The 12,332-nt window shown below is 38.0% G+C and overlaps 1 protein-coding gene across 1 annotated transcript in view; it reads left to right on the top strand.

Moving 5' to 3' along the window:
- The first annotated feature begins 647 nt into the window (after positions 1-647).
- Positions 648-12,332, top strand: part of LOC106867668 (short transient receptor potential channel 4-associated protein) — a 43,138-nt gene continuing 31,453 nt past the window's right edge. The window contains exon 1 of the mRNA XM_089364474.1: positions 648-951. Coding sequence (XP_089220600.1) covers positions 850-951 — 102 coding nt within the window. The 5' untranslated portion in view covers positions 648-849. The remainder of the gene's footprint in view (positions 952-12,332) is intronic.

Genomic DNA, 12,332 nt, shown 5'->3' with positions numbered 1-12,332 from the left:
GAAGAGAGATTACAAATAAGAACTACCATAAAAAATGCTCTCTTTAATTATGAATACTAATGAGATTTGTAGCTAAATTGCAAAATAATCGAAAATTTGGTTGTATCAAGCGCTTCCAAATGTGGCGTTGTTTTGGGAAAAATATTGTTAGACGCCATACGAAAATCGATAAACTGTAAAAGTCGCTTATGCTACTTAAAATAAACAATGACAATTTTTGTCGGTTTAATATTTTGTATTTTATTTTATTTAATAACCAGGGCGATGTAATCAGAAAAAACATTTAATTATGCATATCAATTTTCTGTGAGATATGTTTTCACAATTTAAACTCGGCTAATGAGTCTTATGAGTAAATATTGGCGCATGGCATTTTCTTGCTTGACAAGAAAATAAACATCGTTTAGTGATGAAAATAAAAATTGTTCCGGGAATGTCTTTTGGGTTGGTATTTCATCATGAAAGAAAATTAATTTCATCCGGTAATTTTCAATAAATTACTGCTGATGGAAGAGAATAAATATTAAAAAGGAAGGGGTGCTCCTGCAGTTATCTCTCTCTTCATCCACTCTCTCTTTCTCAATATATAACTTCTTTCTGTTCCGTGTAATCTCACATGTGAGATTTTGTTGTTGTTCTTGTCATTTGTTGTTATTTTTCATTTAATTTAGAGTGTATTTAAGCGGCCTCAGTGAAATATGTAATGAAAGCACCTGTACAAGTTTCTAATTTGCTAAGGTATCGACCAAACATTAAAGTGTTTATGTAGCATTTACTATAATTAGTTGATACTTTTGAGTGTCTTCACCAAAGCGGAAACCGAAGAGTAAAGTTACTGTCCATCGAATCATGCCAATACAACTCCGTTGTAAACGGACTAACAAAATATCTTTGTTCCATTCAATAGTTGAGTCTCAGTATTCTGGACATGGATATACCCGTTTGGCAGAGGTAAGAAATGTTCTTTATTAATTTTAAGATTTTAAGTTGCATATTTGTTTTTCTAATATTTCTATCTTTCAGTTTTTCTCTTTCCTTGATCATATGGGTTACTTTTTTTTTTTTCCATTTTGCTGTTTGTTTTGGTCCGAAGTTTCTATTAGCCCTTCCATACGTATATTTCCCGATATCTGGTATATTAATTGCAAAACAAAAATTAATGACTAACTAGAAAATAAAAGAATGAAATAGCTAAATAAGTAATTTAAATGTTCCTTACTTAGTTGATTATCTAAACTGTTTTTTTTTTTTTTGTTTTTAGTATTAAATCATTTGGGGTTTTTTTTTTTGAATTCCTTCCTGCAACTCTCGCTTCAGATTCGAAATAGAACTGTTTCTCTTTATTCTTTTATTGTGAATATAAACAGTTATATTTTATAACTATTTGGATAACATTTTTTGTAAGGAAAAATTTTTTTTCACAAATTCTTTTCGTTTTTTAGGTTTTCTTCAACCCTCATTCTTTCAATTTCCCAGATATTTGTGGGCGATATTCAATTTTATCAGAAGCTTGTAAATTTTTAAAACTTTTTAAGCACTTCAGTTCAAAGCTAAAAATAAACACGTTTTATGTAGAATTTGCTTTCAAATTCAGTTTGATGGCATGGTAAATTCGAGATAAACTCCAGTGTATTTTAAAGTTTTGTAACATGATGATGTTACGTTTTGGTGCCTTTGCAGTCTAACTTGACGTGTAAAATATTTAAAAAGAAAGCTTGTATTAAACAAATTTGGAAGTATAGGTAATAACTTCATCTTAAATATTTAGAAATAGATCTGAAACCCCGAACAGCTATTTAATATGGAAATAATTCATATATCGGTTATTATAAATATAAAAAGACATTTCCAAAGTCGATTTAACCTTTTTTTTTTTTTTCAAGAAAAGAATCAAGACTTCGTTTAAATTTACTTTTAAAATCCAAGAAATGTTTAAAATAGTCCGGAATTGTTCATTTTTATATTTCTAATGTATGAATGAAATATTTGAATAATCATTTTAATATAAATTCTTCGAAATTTGGACGGCTTTTTTTTTTTTTTCACGCCGGTCGGAAGAGGAAATGCATTGATAAAATACCATTTATCCAACCAGTTTCAAATGACCAGAAATTTTAATTATAGCAATTTAAATCACTAAGAAAATACTATATTCTTTGGATTAAACTTGGTTTATCAATTTATTTCTACTGTTTCCATTTTAGTTTTCTTCAACTTATCGCTTGGCAAATATTCCATCTCGGCGTCTTTCACATTTATAAAAACTTTAAATATTAAGAATATAAGTATAGCTCTCTGTTCCCTAATTTAAATATTTTTTAATCTTTTCAGTGTAATTGTTTCAACGTCTGTAATAATGATAAAAATGTAAACACGTTTAAATTAGCCAAAGCATAGAACACACACGCATGTAGTTATATATTTTAAAAGTAATTTTCGGATTCAGAAAGAGTAATATCCCTTCTTCTTTGCCTCCATCTATGGTGTGTTCAAGCTGAACTATTATTTAAAATCTCACTATATAAGCCAGAAATTATATATAAAAGCAAATAAAATCTATTAGCTTTTAATATTTTACATCCGATTTGACATTTTACGTTGTATATGTGTGTAATAAATGTATGTAATATTGTACGAGTGTGATAAAATTCATAAGTTGGTTGATTAATATATATATCATTTACAAGTTTTATTTAATATTAACGGATTTTTCCTTCTGAAACTAAAGTTTTAAAGTGTGTATGGGTAAGATATTGCGTGTGTCTGTAAAATTCTTCAATTTTTTTTTATATAATTGTAATATATATATATATATATATATATATATATAAAATATATTTTTGTGTTTGCCTGTGTAAAATTTTCGGTGACACCTTAGGTGGAAGTAGAATTGTAACTAGTCATTGCATTTAAAACTTACCACTGATTCCTCAGCCTTGATTTCTTTAATTCTGTTGTACACAGCAGGACATCTCTTTATTATTATCTGCATTTATCAGTCCTCTGTACATGGTTCAGAATCTTGGATATTACTCCAGAACTATTTGGAAGCTTTTCAAATGGTCTGCATAGAGTATGGCAAAATGCATTCAACAAACTTGCTTTTCAGCAAGCCATTTCTGAACTAATAAAAGAAAATACTAATAATTAATAAAAAAAAAAAGAAAACCCAGCTCAGCTGTTATAACCATGTGAATTGAAAAGATCATTCAAGGCTATCCAACAAACTACATATACACCTCTAACCATAAGCGTGGAAAATAGACAAGTCTGCTGAATTATTGGAAAAGATTTAGAGAAACTAATGATTTAATGAAGCTCAATATTTGGTGGGAAAAAAAAAAAAATTGACGGATATGAGAGGTAATTGTCCATAGATGATAGCATCTAGGGAGAGGAAGTGTTTCTGGAGGAAACCCTTAAGATCACTCCCTACCTAAATGATGCATGATGCTAGAGAGATCTGAGCAGTCATCTAATGGATATGCATTGTCAACTTAAATAAATTTAATTTGATTTAGCTAAGAATGCTTTTTTATAGACACTGTTTTCAGATTAGTTTTATTAAATCCTCCCAGTTTGGCAAATATATGCATAGCTTTGAAGTTAATGTGGTTAATGTTTAGTTAAATAGTGACAAGTTACTTGTTAGAATAAAAGCATGAACAAGGTAGGGACTACAATAAAGTACATTGGATGAAAGAATATTGGTGTGAACATGGGATAGGAATGCCCACATCATCATCATCATCTGGCATGGGTTGGACTGTTCAACTGGAGTCAGAGAAGCCAGGAGGCTGTACCAGGCCCCAATCTAATCTGGCAGTGTTTCTACAGCTGGATGCCCTTCCTAACGCCAACCACTCCGAAAGTGTAGTGGGTGCTTTTTACGTGCCTTCGGCACAAGGGCCAGAGGAGCTGGTTTCGACATGATTGGATGATGCATTTTACATGCCACCGGCACAGAAGTCAGTCAAAGCTGCACTAGCATCAGCCACATTTGGAGGGTGCTTTTTATGTGCTACCGGCACGGGGCTCACAACTACAATTTCCATTTGATTTGATTTTGCTGTTGATGTACTTGACTCAGTAGGTCTCCTCAAGCATGGCATGTCGCCCTACGATCCAAGGTACTTTTAAGTGTGCTGGTTATGTGACACTTGGTGTAGGTTACAGCTGTGGACTCATTTTATTTGCCGGGTCTTCTCAGTCACATCATACCTCCAGAGGTCTCTGTCTTTTGTCATTGCCTCTGTGAGGCCCAACGTTCAAAGGTCATGCTTCACCACCTCATCCCATGTCTTCCTGTGTCTCCCTCTACCCCAGATTCCTTCCATTGTTTGGGCGTGGCACTTCTTCACACAGCTCTCCTTGTCCATCCGCAGTACATGACCATACCAACGCAAACGTCTCTCTTGCACGCCACATCCAAGGCTTCTTATGTGTAACATTTCTCTCAGGGCGCTTACACTCTGTTGTGTGTGCACACTGACATTACACATCTAGCGAATCATGCTAGCTTTATTTCTTTCGAGCCTATGCATATCTTCAGCAGTCACGGTCAATGTTTCACTGCCATGAAGCATGGCAGTTCACACACATGCATCATACAATCTACCTTTCACTCTGAGCGAGAGGCCCTTTGTCTCCAGTAAGGGTAGAAGCTTCCTGAAAATCTAGGTGAGAAAATATCTCTGGATGGTAGGTGGAGATTAAGTCAAAAAAGTTAGTGGCACCCATTAGTTTGATCAAACTTAGAAATTAATATCATAGAAAATAAAGATAGCACATGCCAAATAGTTATTCCTTACCAAACCACACCTAAACAGCATTTGAATTTATTGTATGTAAGATAGCTCTTTGAATTTCATTTAGAAAAGATTTTTTTAAGATCTCTTCTTGACAACCTGAAGAGGGCTTTCTTCAAAGCAGTTGTTGAGTCAGTATATCTCTATCGCCCTTCAGCATGGGCACTGAACAAGACTTGAAAAGAAGCTTGACAGTACATACACAAGAATGCTTCATGCCAACACCCTACAAAGCTGCAATTGTAATGCAGTCTTCTTGCCATCACTTTATCAGAAAAAAAAAAACACATTGTGCAGGACATTACTGGAGAAGGAAGGATGAAATATCCAGTTATCTCCTTCTCTGGAAACTCACATGTGGATATACAGCTATCAGCTGACTGATAAGAGCTTATATATTGATCAACTTGTGGAAGACACTGGATATCAGGTTGATATGAAAACTGCTATGGAAGTTCAGAACATCTGATGTGGAAAAGTTGCATTGGTCTGAACAAGTTGCTCGACTGGATAGATTTAATGCTACTTTAAGATGTTCCATCTTTTTCTCCATTTATGTAAATATTTTAAATATTAACAGTTTATATCAAGTGTATATATTCAGGTACTGAATAACCTCTCTCCTCCCCAAGCCTCACCCCACATTCCTTTCCCAGTTTTCAGAGTTGGCACTGTCAATGTAGGTACACTGAAAGGTAGGTCTAGTGAGATTGTAGAGATGCTTGAAAGGAGATGTGTCGATGTATGCTGCATACAAGAGGTAAGATGGAGAGGAGCTTCAGCTAGGGTCCTCACAGGCAAGGCACATAGATATAAAATCTTCTGGCAAGGTACTATGGTTGGAGTAGGGGGTGTAGGCATACTCCTTGCGGAAAAATGGGTTGATAAGGTCATAGAGGTTGTCAGGGTATGTGATAGTGCTTAAGCTCAGGCTAGTCCTGCAGAACAGCACAGCTACAGTTATCTCTGCCTACGCCCCACAAGCAGGCCTACCAAACAATCAGAAGGACCATTTTTATGTTACCCTCAAAGACATGTGGTCATGACCTCATCTTTGCAGGTGGGGATTTTAATGGGCATGTTGGGCGGCAATCCGGTATCTTCACTGGTGTACATGGGGGCCATGGTATTGGTTACCAAAACAATGAGGGAACTAGGCTACTGGAGTTCTATGATGCATATAACCTTTTAATCTGCAACACTAACTTCAGGAAGCCAGACAGCCACCTGATAACCTATCAATCAGGTGACTCTGCTAGTCAGATTGATTTCATCCTCACCAGACAGTGGGACGCAGGGTTGCTCTTAAATACAAAAACTCTCCCAAGTGAAAAATGCCCCCCCCCCCATCCGCATAGACTAGTCATTAGTGACTTTAGGCTTGAGGCCAGAAGGATGCCAAGAAGCAGACCAATCCAGGAAAGAAAGATTTGGAAGCTAAAGAACCCTTCACATGATCAGAGATTTAGGGACATCCTCATCAAGAAATTTGATGACAGGGAAGGGGAGCTACAGACCTCGGACATAGAAGGTAGTTGGAAATTCCTACTGGACAGCTTACTAAGTGCCACAGATTAAGTCTGCGGATGGTGCAAAGTCCCTTCCAGACCTAGAGTAACATGGTGGTGGAATAATATGATAGACAAAACCATTCGAGCAAAAAAACAGGCCTGGAAAGCCTGGAAGGGTGGTGGTAGCAGGGAACTGTACCAAATAGCCAGATGGGAGGCTGGGCGAAAGGTATACATAGCCAAGGGTGGAGCGGAAAAGAAGTTTGCCAATGTCCAGCGACATGAGGTCCAAAGAACTGAAGTATTTCGGATTGCAAGACAGTGTGTGAGAAAGAATTGTGATGTCACAGGAGAGAAATGTGTCTGCATGGGTGATGGTGCACTTGCTTTTAATGATTCGGAAAAGAAAGAGGCTTGGAGAAGCCATTATGAAAGACTGCTGAATGTGGAGAATGAATGGGAGGAGGAAAGCCTGCCAAATGTTGACCCAGTAGAGGGACCAGCTATCCGAATAGACAGTACCCTGGTAGATAAAGCAATTAAGGGTATGAAGCCAGAAAAAGCCCCCCGGTCCATCAGGAATCACTGCTGAGATGCTTAAAACATCTGGTGGTGTGGGCTATGGCCTAGTTGCCCATATTGTAAACCAGGTAGTTCATAATGGAGTCATACCCAATGACTGGCATAACAGCACCATGGTCAACTGCTACAAGGGTAAAGGTGATGCTTTAGATAGAAATAACTACAGAGGTATCAAACTGAGAGTCATAGCCCAAATAATTAGGGAGAGAGTCTGCTTAGATGAGATACAGTTCAGTTTTGTGCCAGGTAGAAGCACCACTGATGCTATATTCCTGGTACAGCAACTGCAGGAGAAATACCTAGCCAAAAATAAACCCCTATACTTGGCTTTTGTGGACTTGGAGAAAGCCTTTGACAGGGTCCCCCGATCCCTTATCTGGTGGGCGATGCAGAAACTGGGGGTTGACAAATGGTTGATAAGGGCTGTATGAGCCCTATACAGAGATGCTGTTAGTAAGGTTAGGGCTGGCAATGAGTATAGTGAAGAATTCTGGATAGAAGTAGGGGTCCACCAAGGATCAGCCTTCAGCCCCCTCTTATTCATCATAGTCCTCCAGGCAATAACAGAGGAATTCAAGACAGGTTGCCCCTGGGAGCTCCTCTATGCTGATGACCTGGTCCTCATAGCAGAATCACTACCAGAACTAGAGAAGAAATCTCAGGTGTGGAAGCAAGGTTTAGAACCGAAGGGGCTTAGAGTCAATGTTGCAAAGACCAAAGTTCTTGTAAATAGGAAGGCAAGCACAACACACACCCCTTCTCGATCTGTAGAAAAGGTGTAGGTAGAAACTCCATAAGATGTACCCAGTGTAAGCTATGGACACATAAGAGGTGCAGCAACATCTAAGGAAGATTAACTGGGAAGATAGCTTTCATGTGTGGCAGATGCACAGGGGCAATAAACACCACAGATGCTCAGAAAACAGATTCCATCACATACCAGGGGGAGAAACTAGAAGTTGTTGATATCTTCCGCTACCTAGATGACCAAGTCTGTAGTGGGAGTGGATGCTCAGAGAGCGTTACCACTAGAATAAGAATAGCCTGGATAAAGTTTAGAAAGCTCCTACCCCTACTGGTGACAAAGGGCCTCTCGCTCAGAGTGAAAGGTAGATTGTATGATGCATGTGTGTGAACTGCCATGCTTCATGGTACGTAAAAAGCACCATCCGAATGTGGCCAATGCCGGTGGCAAGTAAAAAGCACCAACCGATAGTGGTCTTTGCCAGCCCCCTCTGACCCCTGTCTCTGTGGCACATAAAAATCACCCACTACACTCTCGGAGTGGTTGGCATTAGGAAGGGCATCCAGCTGTAGAAACACTGCCAGATCAGACTGGAGCCTGGTTCAGCCTCCTGGCTTCCTAGACCCCAGGTGAACCATCCAACCCATGCCAGCATGGAAAACAGACGTTAAACAGTTGTAGTAAATAATAGTTTTTTGTTCTTTACATAGAAATAGTATTTCTCTTATCACTAATCCTCTTTAAATATGCCATTGACAGGATACTGAGAAAAGACCTGATTGATATGAAAGGCATTAAAATAGGCTCTGTTCTTTTACCTCCAGTTATATATGGAGGGTGTCATTCTGACAGGGTTAGAAAGATAATGGAGTCAGATATTCTCAGCTGATTTACAGGTAATTAAGTTTATTGAGAATTAATTGAACCACTATTAGAAGTTGAATTGTTTGATGTGGAACTGAAATTCAACTTTGAATCAACACCACAAAAAAGGGTATTCATGAAGATATTTTTTTAGTCCAAGATACACCTGAAATTTATAACTCATGATTTGCTGAATCCTAAACATGAAGCTAGGTGTGACTTTTTTCAGTTCATATTGTATGCAACTTACATTGCTTGAATTCAGATTGGTGTCAATGAACGTTTTTGGGGTTTCTAATATCAGTTATGGATGACCTGCATGTCTACAGCTTAGACAAGCTGTTGTTTATTTTATCTAGAATAAACAAGTGAAAATTGAAGTAAGGATTTGTAGCAAGTGTGCGGAACTGGACAGGTCTAATTTAGTTTAATTTAGACAAAATAGCAAACTTGATACAGCTAATCAAATTAACTGGAGATGACATTATACTCACTGTAACCTCACCTTTTTACTACTTTTCACAATTAGAATTGAACTGATATGGACTTTTTGTTTAAATTGATGATGTAGTCATCAAAGAACTGCTTTGAAATAAAATTCAAAGTATATTAAGAAGAAATATACTAAAAAATACTCAGCATAATGTGGTGGTCATTGATGAAGGGCAAGATAATTTAGGATCAAAATATGAGGTCACATTACAAATAAAATTAATCCATGCCAAAGTAGAAATCATCATCATTATTTAACGTCCGCTTTCCATGCTAGCATGGGTTAGACGATTTGACTGGTGACTGGCAAGCCAGAAGGCTACACCAGGCTCCAATCTGATTTGGCAGAGTCTCTACAGCTGGATGCCCTTCCTAACACCAACCACTCCAAGAGTGTAGTGGGTGCTTTTTACGTGCCACCGATACGAGGGCCAGTCCGGCAGTACTGGCAACAGCTATGCTCAAAAGGTGTTTTTACGTGCCACCTGCACAGGAGTCAGTCAATGTTTTGTTCACATGCCACCGGCACAAGTGCCAGTAAGGCAAAACTGGAAACGATCGCGCTCAAATGGTGCTTTTTCCTTATTCTTGCAGTTATGCTCTCAGAGCATCCACCTCTGCTACTGACTCGGTGACCAAGATAACGTGAGCTATCAACTATCTCTAGCTTACCTGCCTGACATTGGATGAAGTCTATTTTATGTACATTTCTTGTGTTTATTGTATCTGTGCACCTTCCACACACACAAACTAGTTTCCTTGTTAACCTTCCTCTGATATTGCTGCACCTCTTATGTGTCCATAGTTTACACTGGGTATGCCTTGTGGAGTTTCTACCTACCCCTTTTCTACAGCTCAAGCAGAGCCACCTACCTGAAGGGATTTGTGATTTGTCCGCTTTCCTACTTACTAAGACTTTGGTTTTTGCTGCATTAACTCTAAGGCTCTTTGATTCTAGACCTTGCTTTCACACCTGAAATTTCTTCTAGCTCTGGAAGTGATTTGACTGAGAATAAGGTCATCAGCATAGAGGAGCTCCCAGGGGCAGCCCGTCTTAAATTCCTCTGTTATTGTGTAGAGGACTATGATGAACAAGAAGGAGACTGAGCACTGATCCTTGGTGAAACCCTACTTGTACTCTGAATTTATCGCTTTGCTCATTGCTACCCCTCACCTTACTGACAGCATCCCTGTACATGGTTTGTACAGCTCTCACCAACCACTTGTCTATCTCTAGTTTCTGCATTGACCACCAGATAAGGGATTGGGAGACCCTGTCAAAGGATTTCTCCATGTCGACAAAAGCCAGGTGCACATGTTTAACTTTGGCTAGGTACTTCTCCTGCAGCTGCCTTACCAGAAATAGAGCATCAATAATGCTTCTCCCTGACACAAAACCAAGCTGCATCTCATTTAGATTAACTCTCTTCCTAATAAGTTGGTCTATGATGCTCTCTGTAACTTTCACCTGATCTAACAGTTTGATACCTCTGTAACGATTTCTGTCTAAGGCATCACCTTTAATCTTATAGCAGTTGATTATGATGCTGCTACACCAGTCATTGGGTGTGACTCCCTCATGTACAACCTGATTTACTATATGGGTAACTAGACCATATCCCACACTGCCAGATTTTTTTAAGTGTCTCAGCAGTGATTCTTGATGGGCTAAGAGCTTTCCTGGTCCATAAAGGTACATATCCTTTATGGCTTTATATACCTTGCTTCTGTCTATTCGGATTGTTGGTCCCTCTGCCAGATCCACATTAGGCACATTCTCTTCCCATGCATTCTCTACATTTAGTATCATTTCATAGTGGCACTTCCAAGCCTCTTTCTTTGCAGATTCAAACTGCAAGTGAACAATCATCCATGCAAATATACTTCCCTCCCACGACATCACAATTTTCCCTGGCACACTGTGACTCAACAACCTACACTAAAGTTGCCTGCAGCTGGCAGAATTTGTTGAGGTGGATTCCCTTTCTGTTGCTAACCCTCACTTGTTTCCAAGTAAGGTAATATTTCCCCATGACCAGACATGTTTCCATGGAAGATTGGAAATGATGGATACCACTTGCATAAGACACGGTAATGTACACACACACACACATATATAACCTTTGTCTTTTACTTGTTTCAGTCATTAGACTGTGGCCATGCTGGGGCACCACCTTCAATCTTTAGCCAAATGAATCAACCCTAGTACTTATTTTTTTTTTTTAATTCTATTGGTCACTTGCCAATTGGCTAAGTTACGGGGGACATAAACGCACCAACACCAGTTGTCAAAAGCAGTGGTGAGGGACAAATATAGACACAAAGGCACATACACAATGGGCTTCTTTCAGTTTCTGTCTACCAAATCCACTCACAAGGCCTTGGTCAACCTGAGGCTGCAGTAGAAGCACTTGCCCAAGGTGCCATGCAGTGAGACTGAACCCAGAACCATGTGGTTGAGAAACAAACTTCTTACTATACAGCCACGCCTACATATATCTATTTACACACACACATGATAGGCTTCTGTCAGTTTCTGCTTACCAAATCCACTCACAAGGATTTGGCTAGCTTGGGAGTATAGAAAGTGCCATACAGTGGAACTAAACTCATGACCATGTGGCTGGGAAGCAAACTTCCTACCAAACTTTCATGTCTGCACCTATTACTAGTACTAGTCTATTACTGCAGGTAAGATTTGTAGATTACCTGGCACCCATTCTCAACATCTGAGTAAACTGGGATGATATAAGATAAAGCTTTCTATCCAGAAACAAAATAAAATACTTGAAGATTTGAACTTGCATCCTTATGAGAAGATAGTCTATTGTCTTATAGACTCAGTGATCTTACCTTTAAAAGTTTTGTTCTTGTACACCAGACCATCTCTAATTCCACTGAAAAATCATCGTTGGGATTCAGGATCAATACTTGCTCTAAGCTACAGTTAAGTAGAAGACTAATTAGCCATAATTTCATTTGAGTTTCTAAACTAGTTGATAAAACAAATTTTTATTAAATTCCAAGTCTACAAGAATATTTGTCTTTTAGTATTTTAAATGTTTCTGTTCAAACTGAAAGAATTAACTTCTATGGTAGTTTTATTCTATAACAATGTGATACTCATTTACCCTTGTCTTAATTTTTACAGAATATTTTTCTTAATCTTGAGCAGCTTTTTTCTTTCACTACAATTATTATAACTATATGCAAATTATGGTATTCAGTTTTTAATTCAACTTTGATTTGTTTTTAATGATTACTTTTCATCAACAGTCAGTTGTTTTTATCCAACAGATTCTGTTAATTTGGAAAATAAACTGCTGTTCA

This window comes from Octopus bimaculoides, chromosome 1, assembly GCF_046866305.1.
Source record: "Octopus bimaculoides isolate indiv1 chromosome 1, ASM4686630v1, whole genome shotgun sequence".
Lineage (NCBI taxonomy): Eukaryota > Metazoa > Mollusca > Cephalopoda > Octopoda > Octopodidae > Octopus > Octopus bimaculoides.
This window is presented reverse-complemented; position numbering and strand designations above follow the sequence as displayed.